This window comes from Schistocerca gregaria, chromosome 2, assembly GCF_023897955.1.
Source record: "Schistocerca gregaria isolate iqSchGreg1 chromosome 2, iqSchGreg1.2, whole genome shotgun sequence".
Classification (NCBI taxonomy): Eukaryota; Metazoa; Arthropoda; class Insecta; order Orthoptera; family Acrididae; genus Schistocerca; species Schistocerca gregaria.
The window spans coordinates 626,089,611-626,110,979 of NC_064921.1; the positions used below are offsets into that span (position 1 = coordinate 626,089,611).

Below are 21,369 nucleotides of genomic sequence, written 5' to 3' on the forward strand. Positions count from 1 at the left end.
TTGAGGTCTTTCATTTCTGGACCCTATAGGTCATCTGTTGATATCTAATTAAGTTTCTGTACTCGAAAATGGCCTAAGGCCGAAATATGGATTATATAACAATAAAATAACAATTATTATAGGCGAATGGCGGCAGTATCATTAAAAAAAACATTTTTTTCTCGAGTTTGCTATACAGCACGCAGGAACCTGATCACTGATGGAGCTCTTCGATTAGGGTAGCTCACGGTACAAGCGACAGCCGCGCCAGTGGCATCGTGTCGGCAGCCGCCGAGCATCAACAAACTGTCAATGTGCTCAATAGATTAGAATGTCGTATGTATTCCGTGACAGTGGCAAGCAGAACCTCGTTTGTTTGTGCGTTACGACCTGCTTTGTGTATGACAGAGTGAGGATACATTCTACAGTCTAACCGAGCACGACTTCAAATAGCCCATCAAGGAACCTCATAGTTCCGTGACACCTCGTCCGCTGGTCGCTTAGAAGGTATACTGAGCTGTGCATTCAGGAAACTGGGCACTTGTCTGGCCATCTTAGTTAACTGACTAGTCCGTCACCAGAACATTCAACTGAACCCAGCCAGCTATGTGCAGGATGTTCCAACACATCTAAAAGATTGAATGTTTTAACTCCCTAACCAAAACTGATACCAATTTGATTTAAATTGATTTGTACACAGACAGTTTACATATATCATGTGCATGGTAGAAGAAAATATTGTTCTACTTAAAAATTATAGCTCGTTGCTGTAACTGTCTGGTTAATAATTACATAAACTATGTTCATAACTCCAAGGGGAGAGTAAAGAAAAGGTATTCCTTTCACTTATTTTGTAATATTAAGAGTGTATGGACCAAAAGAAGGAAAAATGTCTAATAAACGTGAACTCTAAAATCCATACCTTAAAAGCTATGAACACTTGTTTATCTTCGCTGCTACGAAACACATCTCTTCTATTACAGGCGGTTTATTATTTTTAACGACCCACAAATTTGTTGAGGTCCTCAAGTAATAATTTCAGATAGAGAATATGCAGATTCAAGAACACAAAATGTTAGAATCGACTTGGTTAGGGCCAAACTAGTCCTCTGCACTATTACATCTTACAGGATACATCATACCATCACTTTTCTTTTAGGTTACAGGTGAGTCGTAAATCATTCTATAAATGGTTCAAATGGCTCTGAGCACTATGGGACTTAACATCCCCTAGAACTTAGAACTACTTAAACCTAACTAATCTAAGGACACCACACACATCCATACCTGGGGCAGGATTCGAACGTGCGACCGTAGCCGTCGCGCGGTCGGTTCCAGATTGAAGAGCCTAGAATCGCTCGGCTATAGCGGCAGGCAATGCAAGAAATAAGGACACGAGTCTCCTGTTACTGTCCGTGGATAAAACATCTGTTAGTTTTGTTACTGTAAATAATATTCACGCTCATGTCACCACCGAAGTTTAGTGCTTTCGGGCGTGGCCGGCACTTGGTTGGGTGACCATCCAGGCCGCCATGCCCTGTTGCCATTTTTCGGGGTGCACTCAGCTTCCTGATGCCAGTTGAGGAGCTACTCGACCGAGTACTAGCGGCTCCGGTCAAAGAAAACCATCGTAACGACCAGAGAGTGAGGATGACACGACGGTCGGATGGTCCCGACGGGAAACTTGTGGCTTTAAGACGGAGTGCTCATGTCACAGACCATGCCTGCCGTTTCCCTTCGGAAATAAGAGAGTTCCATTATACAGGTACTAAAATTCATGTGATCTCTAATTTAATTAGGATGATCACTTCTCCCTATGTAGGTGAACGTCAACAAATTATTTTCGCGTTCAGAGGAGAAAGCTGGTGACTGAAATTTCGTGAAAAGATGTGGCCTCAACGAAAGACGCCTTTGTTCTAATATCTGCCACCGCAATCTGCATATCGTAACCGTGACACTCTCTCCCATATTTCGCGATAGCTTTTCCACGACCTCTGTCAATCACATCTGCCAAAGATCACATACTGTAGAGCAATAAAGAAGCAGAACAACCGTAGTGTTGGCAGTCGTTTTAGTGCACTTGTTTCGGCTTCTACGTTTCTAGCGATAAAGCGCAGTCTTTGGTTTGCTTTCCCCGCAACATAAATCCGCATTTGCTGTTAATATAGAAAGTAATAAATAGTGATCTCTAAATGGCTCCACAAGCAAGAAAAAGAAGAAACACACCATAAAACACCTGATGTGGCGTTGTGCTGAAAATGATTTTGTGGCAGCATGTATTATTTCTCCCGTATCTCCCCCCTACAGCTCAAACACGCGAATACAGTAAAAGTGGATATATCGGGTTTTGTTCCGGCGCTCCTCAATTGTAATTCCTAGGTAGTTGAATTGACAGCCCTTTGATTTGTGTGACATTCACGGACAGCTTTTAGTACTTACATGGATGACCTCACTCTTTTCATTGTTTAGAGCCCGCTGCTACTGTTCGCACCTTGCAGAAGTATTGTCTAAATCATTTTGTAATTTTTTTTGATCATTTGATGACTTTACTAAATCTCGAATCACAGCATTGTCTCTCTGAAGCCGTATATATGTTTATGGATTGTCCCTACTACCTCTGCCCTCTTACATGTTTACGAAACTAAATAGCATGTGAGAGATACAACTGGGTAGGGATGCACCTACGTCAGGCATTCATGCAATGGACAGGAATACATAAATGTAAACAAACACCACTTTTAACACTAGAGAAATGAAAACTACAAATACAACTAGTGACGGCAGACTTGTTTTTACTGTTCTGAACCTCATACCTTCTTAAATATGTCAACTTTAAAGGATGACAACAGGGTTAGGATTTGTGCTGAAGTGTGCAGAGCAAAGGTTGTCTACAGCAGGCTTGAGGATAGTTCATGCTACCGGCATTATGGCAGAAACTACGGCACCATTCCTATTATTTGAAGTCCATGTATTCAGGACCAAACGACCACACACTCTGTTCCGTGCGTAAAGCCTCCGATTTGTTTGTCGGCTCTTATGATAGCCCCGAATGTAACTGCAGACAGAGCTGTAGTTGTAACTTTGATTTGATCCCCAGTCAACCGCATCCGTTGAGCTGCCCAAGTAGGCAGGCCTCCGCCGCGGTCTGCTAAATTGAAGGCCGGGCCTGCCACGGGCAGCGGCAGCAGACAGCCGTCGTTAGCAGCTGCCCTCCCCCACCCCCCCCCCCCCACCCCTCCCGACCCTCACCACCTCTTCCACCCTCCTCACCGCTGTGAGCGACCAGCTCTGTTTTAGAGTCCGCACCTCCTGTTTGCTCCAGGTGCTCGCAAGCGATAAACCGGAACCGAGTGTTTACGGCAGTAAATTTGCGGACGCGCAGGCTCTCAACATTCTTCTGACACAGAGCACAAAGAATCCGTCTGTGACTGCTTCTTTCGTGTTCTAGCTGTAAATAACCAAAATGATCGCTAGTAACGCAGTAACCCTCTCTATGGCTCTGCTGCAAAATCTTTAGAAATCACTTTGACCTAGCCGAACACTAACTGTACTTCTATCTCTCAACCTAACATTCACCTCTCAATCACGTCGAGATTCATCAGAAACAAAATTTAGTTCGCATTCCACATTAAACTGTCGGTCCCTTTTATACGGCCGAATAACAGGGAAGGTTAGAAACTGACAAGTGGACGAAGTGCCGTCTAGCTGGCAGGCTTGCACCAGGCCTTGGAGACACGTGAAACTGTTGCTATTATTACTACCACCAAATGTGTTTACGTGTTCCATATCATTTGTTCAAATAGTCCGACTAGTTTTGTTTTAAGTGAGTTTTACGATTTTCCTTTGGAATGCAAGTGTTTCCAAAAACACAGATTAATATACTACCTCAAAAAAAAAAAAAAAAGCCCACCTGTGAGTTTGAGTGTTTTGTGACGTGCATCATGATTTTGATTGACCTATCGGCGGTTGGTGTAGAGAATATCCAGAAAACAATATCGTTCTGAATTTCAATCTATAGCCGCATAAATTCGCTAGCAGTCCGCATGCACGTTGAGCAGTGAGTGCAGCACGCAGTTGTCGCCAGCACAGGAAGGCAACGGCAGCGCCGCGACTCTATGCTGCCGCTGTGCAAGAAAGCCAAAACTCTGGCCGCATACGAGGCACACTTGCTGTTGCGGTTTATGAACAGTTTGTCAGCCTCTGACGTGGTTTGTGGCGTCTGTCTGGCAACACACGGGACAATTAAACTAAGTGCTTGAAAACGGATAACTTTAATGTAGCTGTCCAGATGTGGATCTGAACGAAATTCCTTCCCATTACGACCCTTCTGCGTTAATCACTACCTCATCTCGCTTGATGTCCCTCAGGTTTAGTTCTAAGTATAGTTAAGCATGTGGAAAATGTTCTATTCCGCTGATAATGACAAACAATCCATACGTCGCTATGGTACTATTGCAACGAATATGCAGTAATGTACTAAATTTTTTTTTGGTTACTGTTATTAGCCGGTAATTATTTCAACTATCGAATATTCAGATGATCTGTAAACATATTTTGGAAATGCAGTGTAGAGTATGCTAAATTGTGAATCATCTTATGTCCTAGTGGTTTCGATTTATGAAGTGATTATTTCTTACCAGATTCACTCCAAAAGAAATGCACACTATTTTTGCAAAAATACAGTTTTCATTCTGCTTGTGTGCAATTTTTACAGTGTGTAGATACATCATTCCCGCTTGTTTTCAAACTTAGTTCAACCTGTTCCCGTGAGTGGCTCCGTCACATCATGGCTTGAAGATAGCTGCTACACTTGACGTTCGTCAGAAGTAACGTGCTGTCATAGAATTCCTGTGCTGTGAAAACGAGACAGTGGGAAACATCCACAAAAGGTTGAAAAAGATGTAAGGAGATGCTGCTGTCGATCGCAGTACAGTTAATCTGTGGGCAAGCAGGTTACATGATGAAAGCGGGCACGTCGGTATTGAGGATTGTCCTCGCAGCGGCAGGCCTCGTACTGCACACACTGCAGCCAATGTGCACAGAGTTATCGAATTGGTGACCGCTGACAGACGCATCACAGTGAACGAATTGTCACGCTACGTTGGGATAGGGGAAGGAAGTGTTTGTAGAATACTGAAAGTGTTGGCGTTAAAAAAGGTTTGCGCCGGTGGATTCCCAGGATGTTGACAGTGGCTCAAAAAGAAACAAGAAAAACGGTATGCAGCGAACTTTTGGAACAGTATGAGAATGGTGGAGATGACTTTCTTGGAAGAATTGTGACAGGTGATGAAACATGGCTTCACCTTTTTTCACGAGAGACGAAGAGGAAATCAATGGAGTGGCATCATGCAAATTCACCCAAGAAAAAAATAATTCAAAAGCACACCTTCTGCTGGAAAAGTTATGATTACAGTGTTTTTCTATTCCGAAGGACTCTTCTTTCTGGACATCATGCCAAGTGGAACCACCATAAATTCTTATACATATATGACGACACTGAAGAAACTTCAAGCTCGTCTGAGTCGTCTTCGACCACATTGGCCAAAGCAGGATGTTTTACTGTTGCATGACAGTGCACTGCCACATGTCAGTCAAAAAACCATGGAAGCGATCACAAAACTCGGATGGACAACACTGAAACACCCACCTCACAGTCCTGACCTGGCTCCATGTGACTATCACCTCTTTGGGAAACTAAAAGACTCTCTTCGTGGACAAGGTTTGAGATGATGACTCCCTTGTGCACCCTGCAAAACAGTGGCTCCAACAGGTTGGTCCAGAATTTTACCGTGCGAGTATACATGCGCTGTTTCCAAGATGGCGTAAGGCAGTTGAGAGGGATGGAAATTACGTGGAGAAATGAAAATATTGTTCCTAAGGGATGTATCTACACAATGTAAAACTTTCAAACATGTAGAATAAAAGATGGATTTAAAAAAAATAGTGTGAATTTCTTTTGGAGTGACCCTCGTACATTTTTCAAACCATGTGATGAATGAGCTACCTGCTTCTGTTGGATCAGAAATTATCTTCCTTTCTCACTTCGTAAAATTAAATCACGCACCATAAACTTACTTATTTATGTATTTAGTAATGCAAAAGTTAAAGATAAAAGTAACTGTCGCATGATGTCTTATTGCTAAGAAGCATAGCTTGATGAAATGTGGACCATACATAGAAAGAACTACTACTGTATAACACAGAAGGTAACCAAAAGAAATACATAATGAGACGAGCAAACTAACGCTTTTATTCATAGTCACCGGTATTTATGATGGTCTCCTGAACACTGCAAAGGGCGGGACATGGTTCTTAACAGCTTGCGTGATGACCACGGAGGGTAACGCTGCCTCCGCGACGTGCTGCCACGCTGTCCGCGAGGTCGGTTAAGGAGCTCGAGTTCTGGTGGTATGGCGTACATGCGGATGTGCTGCAGTACAGATCTGTGGCGTTAAAGTCAGGCAAATGGGCAGGCCACTCCATTCGCTGAATATCGTCTGGTTCCAAGCGCTCCTCCACCTGCGCAGTTCGTGTCGTCGTGCATTGTCATCAACAGAAACGAAGTCCTGGCTGAATGCACATTTGAGAAGGTGGGCATCGGAAAGGAGCACTACACTACTGGCCATTAAAATTGTTACACCACGAAGATGACGTGCTACAGACGCGAAATTTAAACAACAGGAAGAAGATGCTGTGATATTCAAATGATTGGCTTTTCTACATCTACATTTATACTCCGCAAGCCACCCAACGGTGTGTGGCGGAGGGCACTTTACGTGCCACTGTCATTACCTCTCTTTCCTGTTCCAGTCTCGTATGGTTCGCGGGAAGAAAGACTGTCTGAAAGCCTCAGTGCGCGCGCTTTAATCTCTCTAATTTTACATTCGTGATCTCCTCCGGAGGTATAAGTAGGGGGAAGCAATATATTCGATACCTCATCAAGAAACGCACCCCCTCGAAACCTGGACAGCAAGCTACACCGCGATGCAGAGCGCCGCTCTTCTTTGGATCTTCTCTATCTCCTCCGTCAACCCGATCTGGTACGGATCCCACACTGATGAGCAATACTCAAGTATAGGTCGAACAAGTATTTTGTAAGCCACCTCCTTTGTTGATGGACTACATTTTCTAAGGACTCTCCCAATGAATCTCAACCTGGTACCCACCTTACCAACAATTAATTTTATATGATCATTCCACTTCAAATCGTTCCGCACGCATACTCCCAGATATTTTACAGAAGTAACTGCCACCAGTGTTTGTTCCGCAATCATATAATCATACAATAAAGGATCCTTCTTTCTATGTATTCGCAATACATTACATTTGTCTATGTTAAGGGTCAGTTGCGACTCCCTGCACCAAGATACTATCTGCTGCAGATCTTCCTGAATTTCGCTACAATTTTCTAATTCTGCAACTTCTCTGTATACTACAGCATCATCCGCGAAAAGCCGTATGGAACTTCCGACACTATCTACTAGGTCATTTATATATATTGTGAAAAGCAATGGACCCATAACACTCCCCTGTGGCACACCAGAGGTTACTTTAACGTCTGTAGACGTCTCTCCATTGATAACAACATGCTGTGTTCTGTTTGCTAAAATCTCTTCAATTCAGCCACACAGCTGGTCTGATATTCCGTAGGCTCTTACTTTGTTTATCAGGCGACAGTGCGGAACTATATCGAACGCCTTCCGGAAGTCAAGAAAAATAGCATCTACCTGGGAGCCTGTATCTAATATTTTCTGGGTCTCATGAACAAATAAAGCGAGTTGGGTCTCACGCGATCGCTGTTTCCGGAATCCATGTTGATTCCTACAGAGTAGATTCTGGGTTTCCAAAAACGACATGATACTCGAGCAAAAAACATGTTCTAAAATTCTACAACAGATCGACGTCAGAGATATAGGTCTATAGTTTTGCGCATCTGATCGACGACCCTTCTTGAAGACTGGGACTACCTGTGCTCTTTTCCAATCATTTGGAACCTTCCGTTCCTCTAGAGACTTGCGGTACACGGCTGTTTGAACGGGGGCAAGTTCTTTCGCTTTTCAGAGCATTCACATAAGGTTGGCGCCGATGGCGACACCTACAACGTGCTGACATGAGGAAAGTTTCCAAACGATTTCTCATACACAAACAACAGCTGACCGGCGTTGCCTGGTGAAACGTTGTTGTGATGCCTCTTGTAAGGAGGAGAAATGCATACCATCACGTTTCCTACTTTGATAAAGGTCGGATTGTAGCCTATCGCGATTGCGGTTTATTGTATCGTGACATTGCTACTCGCGTTGGTCGAGATCCAATGATTGTTAGCAGAATATGGAATCGGTGGGTTCAGGCGGGTAATACGGAAGCCGTGCTGGATCCCAACGGCCTCGTATCACTAGCAGTCGAGATGACAGGCATCTTATCTGCATGGCTGTAACGGATCGTGCAGCCATGTCTCAATCCCTGAGTCAACAAATGGGGACGTTTGCAAGACAACAACCATCTGCACGAACAGTTCGACGACGTTTGCAGCAAATGGACTATCAGCTCGGAGACCATGGCTGCGGTTACCCTCGACGCTGTATCACAGACAGGAACGCATGCGATGGTGTACTCAACGACGAACCTGGGTGCACGTCATTTTTTTCGGATGAATCCAGGTTCTGTTTACAGCATCATGATGGTCGCATCCGTGTTTGGCGACATCTCGTTGAACTTACATTGTAAGCGTGTATTCGTCATCGCCATACTGGTGTATCACCCGGCGTGATGGTATGAGGTGCCATTGGTTACACGTCTCGGTCACTTCTTATTCGCGTTGACAGCACTTTGAACAGTGGACGTTACATTTCAGATGTCTTACGACCCGTTACTCTACCCTTCATTCGATCCTTGCAAAATCCTACATTTCAGCAGGATAATGCACTACCGCATGTTGCAGGTCCTCGCGTTTCTGGATACAGAAAATCTTCCACTGCTGCCCTGGCCAGCACGCCATCCAAGCTCTGTTTGACTCAATGCCCAGGCGTATCAAGACCGTTATTATGGCCAGAGGTGGTTGTTCTGGGTACTGATTTCTCAGGATCTATGCACCCAAACTGTGTGAAAATGTAATCACATATCAGTTCTAGTATAATATATTTGTCCAATTAATACCCGTTTATCATCTGCATTACTTCTTGGTGTAGCAATTTTAATGGCCAGTAACGTTTTTCACTGTAGCTTATACTACAGCTTAAGAACGCAATACACATATACTGGTCTATTTTGGACGAGGATGAGACAGGTAGTCGCCCGTGGCCTTATAGAAGGAATCAACCAGGCATTTGCCTGAAGTAGTTTGGGGAAACAACGGTAAAAGTACATCAGGAGGCCCAGATGGAGATTGGAGCCTCCATCCTCTCGAATACAGTGCCAGACCCTTTAAAATAGCTCAGCCCCATTCTTTTTCTCCCTAATTTGCAATAATGGTTTCAAAGGAGTTATTTAAGAATCTTAAAAGCTAGTGCTACGCTGTCGATTGAGCTCTCAGTCTGTCGCCGTGCCCACTATAGACTCCCTACAGACCTTTTCCCATAATGTAACATTATTCTCAGTTTTGCTGGTATCAGTATAATGGAAGATATTAGTATTATCAATTGCAGAGCTTTATTGAAGTGTTAAAAATTCAAAATAGTGATGACAAATGACAGAGATGTTATATTACCAGTAATGCCACATTTACCTGTTTTACCTTTTTGCGACACCCTTCCCCTGTGTTTAAGGGATTCCGTAGCTCAATCAGTGAAAGCGAAACTCTTGTATCCTAGCTTTGTTATCCGCCTGTCCGGCTGTCTGTGCGACTGTTAAGGCTCCTCTTTTTAAGGGACAAGTTGAAGTGCCAGATTGAAATTTATGCCACTTACTGAGGCAGTGTGAAACATTTATGCTACTGAGTCAACGCAGTTGAAAGATATGGCTAAAGATATGGCCGTTTATGTCACATATTTTCATACTCTGACTCACTCATCAAAACTTGTAGACTACTTTCGATTGTCCTAGAATCATGAAATTTGCCAAGAACCAAGGTTTCACAATACAAGTAAAGGTAAAAAAAACTGAAATCGTTAAACTGTAATTATGTCACACAAAAAAATGTCTTTTTGCCATTAGAATTTACGGAGCATTCATCATCTGTCAAAAGCACAACAGAAAATTATTAAAGCGTGCAAACATAAAATGTAAGTTGCAGTCATGCTTTAAAAAGCAAATAAAAATATTTTATTAAATATTCTCTCCGTGCACATACAGTTTCTGTAACAACGTATGACTGAATATATGGTCTCTAGCATAAAAACCGTGCATTTCCTGATGTAAGTTCATTAGATCTTTTTTGTTCCGTATCCTCTCATTGATCAATCGCTACAGTTTGTACAAGGCGGAAAAAATCACATTTTGCAGATTGACTCATCTCCCCATATTTATGAGCAGGGGCCTTAAAAAATCATACGCGAAATTTTTATCCTCTGTCTCTAGCTAGGTCCAAGTTGTTAGTCTTTCAGAAAAATTAACAGGAAATTTTTGTACGAAACTTAATTATAATACATTTTGGGACACATTTTCCCTGGAGTCCATAGTTTTAGAGTTATTTGAGTAAAACGCTTTTGAAGATCACTTTTATATGTTTTTTCTCGAGTAACTTGTAAACCGTGGCCTCCAGCTGAAATATACCACAGCACAATCCTGGAAGACGTCAAATTCCATACGAGAAGGTCTTGTTCATTTTTTTCTGTAGTACTGTTAATTTACGTGTAGTGAGTGAAAGAATACGAAAATCTCAAACGTGGTTTTTGAAGGTGTTATGTGTTGCATAAAATCCTTGTCAGGGGCAGCTATACTACGCTACATAAACTATGTCACCTGTATGCTTGCTTTTTGTATTTACGGCCTAGTGCCAAGAACTACTGTACAGATTTTGATACGATTTTGGAATTCCCGGGCTCGTTGTCCTTCCAGTATGGATACAGGCAAAAGTCGTCGAGATTTTCGATTCCCAGCATGGATGAACTATCTGGACACATAATTAGTTTTGTACGGAACCCTCAGCGCACGAGTCCTACTCGCACACGGCCAATTTTTTCCAGCTAATCATCGGCTGTGTAGAATGCACTGCTTAACAGCTACTTGTAAACTACAATGAAGAGCCAAAGAACTGGTATACCTGTCCAATATCGTGTAGGGTCCCCGCTAACACGGAGAAGTGCCACAACACCACGTGGCATTGACTAGACTAATGTCTGAAGAAGTGCTGGAGGGAACTGATACCATGAATCCTGGAGGGCTGTCCGTAAATCCGTAAGCATACGAAGGGGTTGAGATATCTTCTGAACAGCACGTTGCAAGGCAACCCAGACATCCTCAATAATGTTCAGTTTTAAGGAGTTTGGTGGCCAGCGGGAGTGCTTAAAGTCAGAAGTGTGTTTCTGGAGCCATTCTGTAGCAATTGCGGATGTGTGGGGTGTCGCATTGTTCTGCTGGAATTGCCCAAGTCCGTCGGAATGCGCAATGGACACGAATGGATGATTGTGATCAGACACGATGCTTACGTACCTGTAACTTGTCAGAGTATTATCTAGACGTATCGGGGGTCCCACAGCACTTCAGTTGCACGCGTCCCAAACCATTACAGAGCCTCCACCAGCTTGAACAGTCTCCTGCTGACACGCAGGTTCCATGGACTCACGAGGCTGTCTCCATACCTATACACGTCCATCCGCTCGATACAATTTGAAATGAGATTCGTCCGACCAGGGAACATGTTTCAAGTCATGAACAGTCCAATGTCGGAGTTGGAGGGTCCAGGCGAGACGTAAGGCTTTTTGTCGAGCAGTCATCAAGGGGACGCCAGTGGGCCTTCTGCTCCGGAAGCTCATATAGATGATGTTTCGTTGAATGATTTGCATGGTGACACTTGTTGATGGCCCAGCATTCAAATCTGCAGCACTTTGCGATAGGGTTGCACTTCTGTCACGTTGAACTATTCTCTTCAGACGTCGATGGTCCCGTTCTTGTAGGATTTTTTTCCAGCCGCAGCGATGTAGGAGATTGTCGTACGGGAAAATACCCACTTCACCGCTACCTCGTAAAAATGGTTCAAATGGCTCTGAGCACTATGGGACTTAACATCTGAGGTCATCAGTCCCCTAGAACTTAGAACTACTTAAACCTAACTAACCTAAGGACATCACATACATCCATGCCCGAGGCAGGATTCGAACCTGCGATCGTAGCGGAAGCGCGGTTCCAGACTGAAGCGCCTAGAACCGCTCGGACACTCCGGCCGGCGCTACCTCGTAGATGCTGTGTCCCATGGCTCGTGCGATGACTATAACACTCACTTAAATCTAGATAACCTTTCATTGCAGCTGCAGTAACCGATCTGACAACTGCGCCAGACACTTCTCCTCTTATACTGGTTGGTCCATTGATCGTGACAGGGGCAAATATCTCACGAAATAAGCGTCAAACGGAAAAACTACAACGAACGAAACTCGTCTAGCTTGAAGGGGGAAACCAGATGGCGCTATGGTTGGCCCGCTAGATGGCTCTGCCATAGGTCAAACGGATATCAACTGCGTTTTTTGAAATAAGAACCCCCATTTTTTATTACATATTCGTGCAGTACATAAAGAAATATGAATGCTTTAGTTGGACCACCTTGTTCGCTTTTTGTAGTTTTTACGTTTTATGGTTATTTCGTGAGATATTTGCCCCGGTCACCATCAATGGATCACCCAGTATAGGCGTTGGCAACAGCAGCGCCGTTCTGTGTCTTTTTAGATGTCTGTGTATTTGAATACGCCTGCCTATAACAGTTTGTTTGGCGCTTCAGTGTACTTTGTAGGTGTGACTGGTGTCGTCGTTTCGGTGTACGTAACTGCATTGTAATGCGAACGGCGCGCGTCTGTGGTGTGCAGATGGCGCCGGAACGGTGCGCGCAGTGCGGCAGCGAGGCGAGCCAGCGCTGCGGGGGCTGCCAGCAGGTGTTCTACTGCTGCAGGGACCACCAGCGGGCGCACTGGAGCGCACACCGGCCGCTCTGCAGACCCTTCAAGGTCAGTCCTGCCACTGTCCTCCCTCACACCATCACTCCTAAACCAAGTTACCAGGCAGCCGGTACCCCCAAAAAGCTTGTTTCGACTTTAGACTGTAACGCTCCTGCTTTTAAAATGGCGAAAGGTAAACGAAATTTTGTTTAGGTCTGAAGACGTGGTCTCGTTGACTAAATAAAAATCTTGTCAGGTTTGTAGCCGTAGTGTTAAACTGGTATGCATCCACCAACTTTCGGTGGCGACTCCTCGGCAACTGTCAAGTGGTAATTGACTATCACCGGCCACTGTGGCCGAGCGGTTCTAGGAGCTTCAGTCCGGAACCGCGCTGCTGCTATGGTCGCAGGTTCGAATCCTGCCTCGGGCATGGATGTGTGTGATGTCCTTAGGTTAGTTAAAGTAGTTCTAAGTCTACGGGACTGATGACCTCAGATGTGTCCGCGGCTCGTGGTCTTGCGGTAGCGTTCTCGTTTCCCGCTCACGGGGTCCCGGGTTCGATTCCCGGCGGGGTCTGCCTAGAGATGACTGGGTGTTGTGTGTCTTACATCATCATTTCATCCCCATTGACTCGCAAGTCGCCGTAGCGGTGTTAAAGAACTTGTGGAGCGGCGGCCGAACCACCCTGCGAGGGGTCTCCCGGCCACCAATGCCATACGCTCATTACATTACCTTAGATGTCAAGTCGCATAGTGCTTAGAACCATTTGACTGTTGTGTGGTTGATGGCCTCGTCCATATAGGGTGTAAATAGATAACTGATTGCGAAGTACCACATAAGTGCGTGGAAGTCGACAAAGAGGTTTGATACGACACACTTGTGGTCTATCAAGCCACGGAAGAATCTCAAGTACGCCTACAAAAACTACCTAAGCTGATGCGCACGCGCGCCGCGTCAAATTTTTACTATTCTCTCGCCCTGTTATGTAATTGTCTCAGTCGTGCACCCACAAATGATAAAAATAACGTTTGAGCAAATATCATCTAGTAATTTTATGAACTTTAACACTGTTTTCTTTCACATTAAGAAACAGTCATAAGCTACATAATTCTCTTTATTAGTCCAAAAACGACGCGTTTCAGATGAGTAGGGCATCATCATGTTATTTGCAACTACAATAGTAAATGATCTTCTGAAATAATCTGGCGTTATATTAACTACTATACCTAAAAGTTAAGACAAAAACGTAATATATAACATGAGAAGGATAGCATCTCATGAATAAAACCTTGGAGTTCCTACCAAAAAGCATTCATCAAGTACGCCTAAAACACTCAGTAACTGACCGTGAAGAACACCGTCGAAAACGGTATAAAAACCACATAAAATAAACCTACAGAAGGATACTTAGTGCAACTGTCCATTTACCTCGTGCCTTGTGGGTCACGCTCATAAGCTGAAAACATGATTCCGGAACTATGCGCTAGGGACCAATATGCGCTCACAGTCTGTGTGTACAGTAACGATGGAACTGGAAGCGACCCATGGGGTTACTAAAGCTAACACGCACTATGTGGCGCCAAATGCAGGTACAAAGCCATCAGTAGAAAATGATTGTAGAAGAGAGAGAGGAATTCACATAAGCGAACTACACCCACGTAAAAATGGGAAATAAAATGTATAGATATTATTAAAGAATGTTGTACAAGAACAGATGTAAGGGTTTTAAGTATGCGAACGTAGAACAGTTAAACAGAAAAAAATTAGGAACAAGATAAAGAAATGTGGCAGAGCTTCGTACAACAATAAACATAGTCGGGAATCTGATATACAATAAGAAGATAAAGTAAAAATAATTATGCAGTACAATATCTAAACGGAAACTTTCCTAATGAAAATGATACACGGCACTTTGTTCCACGGTCTTCAGTTTATGGGAGAGGTGTTATTCTACGGTGATATGACTGATGACCCACTTCACGCTAGGTAAATCAACGATTACACAGACAGGAAGTACACTGATAAGACAAAACATTATGACCACAGACCATCGCGAAGTTGGATGCCGTCTGGTAGCGTCCCCAGCACGTGACGCGGTACCAAAAGCATTTAAGCAGAGCAGACGCGGCCGGGGGATCACCCTAGCGAAGATACGGCCTGCAAATGGGGAAGTCCGTTGAGATTAGCGACTTTGACAAACGGCACATTGTTCATGATACCTATATCGGATCTCCAGCCAAAACAATATGTCATCCTGACACAATATTTCGGCAGTCCACCTGGTCGCCATCTTCAAGTGAATAAGCCGTCGCACTCACTCGCCGGATCTGAAATTATGTGATTTTAATTCCCCATCTGGGGTGGGCTAGCAGCAGCATAGGCGCTGGTATTCAGCAGAGAGATGCTACAAGTGTACAGGAAGACATTTTTTTAAAAAAAAGGAGAAACATTTGTGAACATAGACATAAACAAGGGGGAACATAATGGAAGAAAGTAACGGGTGATCAAAGAGTCAGTATAAATTTGAAAACTTAATAAACCACGGAATAATGTAGATAGAGAGGTAAAAATTGACACACATGCTTGGAATGACATGGGGGTTTTATTACAACAACAACAACAACAAAAAACAAAGTTCACTAAATGTCCGAAAGATGGCATCGTTTGGTGATGATCGTGTGTTCAGCCGCCACTTTCGTCATGCTTGGCCTCCCAGGTCCCCAGAACTCAGTCCGTGGGATTATTGGCTTTGCGGTTACCTGAAGTCGCAAGTATATCGTGATCGACCGACATCTCCAGGGATGCTGAAAGACAACATCCGACGCCAATGCCTCACCATTACTCCGGACATGCTTTACAGCGCTGTTCACAACATTATTCCTTGACTACAGCTAGTGTTGAGGAATGATGGTGGACATATTGAGCATTTCCTGTAAATAACATCATCTTTGCTTTGTCTTACTTTGTTATGCTAATTATTACTATTCTGATCAGATGAAGCGCCATCTCACGGACATTTTATTAACTTTTGTATTTTTTTGGTTCTATTAAAACCCCATGTCATTCCAAGCATGTGTGTCAATTTGTACCTCTCTATCTACATTATTCCGTGATTTATTCAGTTTTCAAATTTATACTGACTTTTTGATCACCCAGTATACAAAAGAAAGGAGTGACTACAAAATGGAGATTAAAAAAATATTTTACACAAAAAAACACACACTGTGAGTATTAAAAGACACAAGCCCAAGTATGACAAGAGCACAACAAGTTGCAGAACGATTAATACAGCCACTCAACGGGCAGTGCAGCATGGAAAAACCATGGACAACAAAACTATATACAATTCGTGCACACAATTAAAAACCACTCACTTGCCGACACTGTAGAACTGCACCGAAACGAACACTGACGCAGCACACTCGATGATGAATAAAAAACTTGGACGATCTCCCATGGATGGGGAGACGAGGGAGAAGGGAGCAGGGGGCATGAAGGGGAAGGGGCAGTGTGGGAAACGGGGTAGAGAAGGGCGAAGGTGGGATGAGGTGGGTGGCACACCGAAGGGGCCTGGGGAGGGAAAGATGGGAGAGGGAAAAAGCCGAGGAGGGACTGCAGAGACTCAGGGGGGGAAAGGGGAAAAATCGCTCAGGTGGAAGGTGGGGATGAGGAATGGGGGGCCCTGGTGAGGGGCGGAAACAAGGTCGGGCTACAGTTGGTAAGAAGGGTAGACTTCACGGCGAAGTTCATCATCCAGGAGGGAGAGGTGCTGGAAATTGCCGTTACGGAGAATATGGAAGATGTGGTTGTGGAAAGAGGGTGGGATGCAATGATAGAGGCGCCGCAATGGGCGGAGGAGGAAGGAGGACACGAGGGGGTTGGGACATCAAGCCTGCAGACAGTGTAAAGGATGTAGATATGTTGGAGGAAAAGGAGGAGGTGAGGGGAAGGGGATGAGTTCATACAGGATCCATGTGGGGGATGGAAGGCAGATACGGAAGGCAAGGTGGAGCGCGTGGCGTTCAAGGATTTGGATGGCCTTATAAAAGCGGTGGGAGAGGGGGGGGGGGGGCTGAGATCCAGGCAACGTTGGCATAACAGAGCATAGGACGGTTGATATCAAACACGCAGCGGCAGCTCCTTTTTACTCCGCCTGTAGGACCATGCGCGAACATAACTGACCTCTAGTGCAAAGCACGACAGCACACGAGTGGTGAAAACTCACGGAAACTGTTGACTCCTTATGATGACTGAAATAAAGATAGTTGTTTTTAACGTCAAACAAAACAGCCTAAGATAGTTAGATTTCAATGGTTTCTTTCACTACACAGTCCCAAAACGCGTCGCAAGGGCGACCACTTGCATCTCATCGTACTACGTTTTACGTCCTTCAGTGAGATAATGTTCCGCAACTGCAGATTTTTGTGGCTGAAATAAACGTATGGTACGATGGTGCTCCACGTGTCGATCCTGGATCGTACGAATCGTTTGCCGAATATAGGCTATCCGGCAAAAGCAGAGAGTTTTGTAGAATCCGAGCTTCCTCAAATCGAAATCATCTTCACTGAGCCCAGAAGCGCTTTAGTCTTACCTAGCGGACGGAATACACTTTTAATATCATATCTCTTTAAATTCTTCCTGTTTTGGACGATATGCTTCCCACGAAAGGTAGGAACGCCACCGATTTGCTTGCATCTTCTGTTGGTTGTAATCTGTAGAGCATGACGGATCTGATTGTCGGTATAAACATTCTTCTTGAACACTGCTTTTAGATGATGCAGTTGTGCCAAACTATCTACGTGTGAAATGGCATAGGCTCCTTTTAACAATACATGTAGCACTCCTTTGAGCTGGTACGATATGTGGCAATTTGATGCATGAAGATTATAGATATGTATGCTTGGGCTTACGATAAGCGCTGTGTTCTAATGCCACATCATCCTTCCTGTAGACCAAGACATCTAAAAACGGAAGTTTTCCATTCTTTTCGACTTCCATCGTGAACTGAATATTTGGATGCAGACAATTAAAATGATCTGGGAAATGATCCAGGCATCCCTTCCACGAGGCCATCTTCAGTGTTGTATGCTCAAAATCTTCCATAAACAAACTGGAACTATCAGGATAAAGGACTCCCCATAGCCACTCCGCCAGTTTGTTCAAAGTAGTTGTCATTAAATAAAAAATACGTCGACGTCGATACATGGCGACAAAGCTTAATTGTTTCTTCATCCAATTTCTATTGTCAGTTTCCTGTTGTAGTTCCAGATAACCTGATAATGCCCTAATCGGTCGAAATGCGTAATGTTTTATCAACAAAGAGCATTGTGCAACGTAGGGCTCTTTTTTATTGTTAATATCGTTATAAGGTTGCTGTAGCCCTGCGCCGCAGTGCACTGGTATAAACTGTACTATTTAGTTTCCCTGGCTTTCTTACTACATGACTGTCCCCGTGGGGTTTAAGCTAAGATTTAATGGCGAATGTATTTAGTTTTTGGATAATTTGTTCATAGGTGTTTCCCTTTCCTTGCGCTCGCAGGAAAGGTGAACTTACTAACGTTAGCGAAAGCAGGTAATAAAAGAGGGTGAGAGGACATTACAAATCTCACACTGTCGGCGTGCGTTGTAGCATAGATGGCTTTTGTAGGCCAGTCTCAGGCTTTTTCCTAACATGATAGATCACAAACGAATAATTTTCCCGACATATTTTGCGTATTTCCACTCAATAATGACATACACAATAATTATGTGGGGCAACTCACTACCTAGAAAATACTGACTGCCCAAAAGCGAGCAGTAAGAATAATGTGAGGTTTTCATCCACGGATGAGCCTCCTCAAGGAGCTAAGCATTTCAACTGCGCCACCACAGTACATGTATTCGCTAATGAAATTCGTCATAAATAATCCATCGCAATTTGAGGAAAACAGTGAGTTCCATACCTACAATACTACAGGGAAAAAGACCTTTACTATCCATTATTAAAGGTGTCAGTGGCTCGGAAAGGAGTTCAATACGCAGCAACAAAACTCTTTGATCTTTTGCCCAGTAAAATAAAATATCTGACAAGAAGCAAAGCAAGTTTTAAATCCAACCTAAATGCATATCTCCAGGATTATTCCATTGTTCTATTTAAAAACTGGTATTAAAATAAATAAGTAAATAAATGAATTGTGTTTAAGTGTGGTTGCATAACTAGGACTAAAAAAATGTGTTTATTAGTCCTAATGACGTGTACATCTCCTGTAAACTGACTTATTCCACATCATTTCGAAAAGAGAATCTTCGAATGATCTGTGGAATACGTAACTAAGTAAGAAATCTTTAATGAAAGATAATCAGCATCACCGCCTTTCTTGTAACTTCGTTCCTTGCGAAGATATGAACAGCAGTACGTCTTTTTTAATTGCTTCCCATGTTTTTCTATGGTACCACCGAATTTATCTTTTCATATCCTATTCAGGAACAATCACAGTGAACCATTCGCGTAAATACGAAGCTAGTAAAAACGTAATATAAAACGACTTTGACTTTCCTGTACCAGGACACAGTGCAGGTACCCGTGCAAATGTAGCTCTTTCACTTGCAGGAATTGATCGTAAACAAACAAAAACACAAGGAAACTGCACACCAGACAGTCAACTGTCGTTCGCTTAGATCAGTACAATTTCTATTTCCTTTTCGTAGGTGTATGAAGGGTACCCGTAGGCGGTGCTTGTGCAATACGCATTTCTGCCACTATGAGTGTACAGCGCAACTCATTGCCAGTTCAGCGACGGCTCAGTTGTTGACTTGGTCTGCTCTATTCATCTGCAGTGATTTTTTTTTTGCTGGCGCTGTTTTCTTCTTGTTTCGTTTTTTTATGATTGGAAGATTAAGTGAACAACGTGCAGCTGTGAAATTTTGTTTTGTGCACGGTAAAAATGTTGCTGAAACTGTTTTAATGTTGAAAACAGCTTACCAAGATGACGCTATGGGAAAAATTCAAGTGCCCGAGTAGTTTGCTCGATTTAAAAATGGCGACATGTTGACTGATGACAAACCTCGTTCTGGACGGCCAACAACTGCCTGAAACGACGAAAATATTGAAAAAATTCGAGATGTTGTGCTCACAGACCGTCGACAGATAACTGAATAGCTGTCGAACATTGCGCAACAGTGTTCGACAAAAAAGACCCGATTCAGTGTAGACAGGAGACCGGTTCTTTCACCACGACAACGCACCTGGACACATAGCATCTCTGTTAGACACTTTTGCCTAAACGTGGCGTGGTTTTGCCATCGCCCATTTTCTGCTCATACGCTTTCCAATATTCAGTGTCGCTCTGGGCCTTGGTCTTAGTGCTTCGCCCTCATCATGCAACGCATGGGAACGAGAGAGGGAAGAAACATGATGTCAGAGGAGCCACCAGTAGGGCAATAACCTGCAGCTTGCGGTAATTTGCTCCATGAGAAGTCATACTATACAGACTGGACCTGCGGCACACCACACTGTAGTCAATACTAAGGATGCATTTACATAATGAGAAATCCCCAGTCTCCTCGCAGGGCAAAAGTTAGAAGCTCCACAACTTTTTCGTGCGACTCAACATGAGAAGATGATATCATACCATTTTTGAGTGAACGGTATGGCAATGAGCAAGTAGCTTTCTACAACAAACCAAGCAATTTGAAACATCATTTTCCCAGTAATCACTACCTTCACAGCATAATACGCAATGACTCACAAAATCAAATTAGTGTCCTTGTATTATTCATCACTTTCTTTCTCTGAATATTTTAAAGGAACTGCTTTCTTTGTCCTTTAGCTTGAAGTGTAATTATCATCGGGTTGCAACCATTATCTTCTTAGTTGCATTAATCTGTATTTATAATGAGGCGAATCATTGATGTAATTTGTTCCTCCCTCAACAGCATGAACAGAAAATTTAACATTATTGGAATATATATACTTTTGGAGTGAAAGCTGCGAGTAATTATGCCATTTTTCATACCAGAGGTTGATTACTGGGCCATTATGAGAGCGGTTAGGAATCTCTTGCTGATCAATGCATGTTTAAACTGAGACAAATACTTTCGTACTTTCAACATTGCACCGCAGTCAGCAATCGTTATAATATAATACATAAGAAACTATCAGCCTCGATTGCGGTAATGAAACCAACCTTTACCTAGGTTTCATCCCAAATAATTGAGCCTTCTTCAGAAGATATACCTGAATCTATAATTTGTCTAAGAGGGCATGGTGTAGAAAGCTTATGTCTTGGTGTTGACTTAGTGCTGATGCACCACATTTTTAAAATGTGACTACGCCTATTCAGGCTGTTTTGTTTCTAGACCATGCCCTCTTACACAAATTATAGGTTCA

At 43.5% G+C, this 21,369-nt stretch overlaps 1 protein-coding gene across 3 annotated transcripts in view; it reads left to right on the forward strand.

The window, feature by feature from the left end:
- The window catches only part of LOC126334634 (SET domain-containing protein SmydA-8), a 280,691-nt gene that overhangs the window by 53,468 nt on the left and 205,854 nt on the right, over window positions 1-21,369 (forward strand). For all 3 annotated transcript variants that reach the window (XM_049997070.1, XM_049997072.1, XM_049997071.1), the window contains exon 2: window positions 12,933-13,070. In XM_049997070.1, the coding sequence (XP_049853027.1) occupies window positions 12,933-13,070 (138 nt within the window). The remainder of the gene's footprint in view (window positions 1-12,932; window positions 13,071-21,369) is intronic.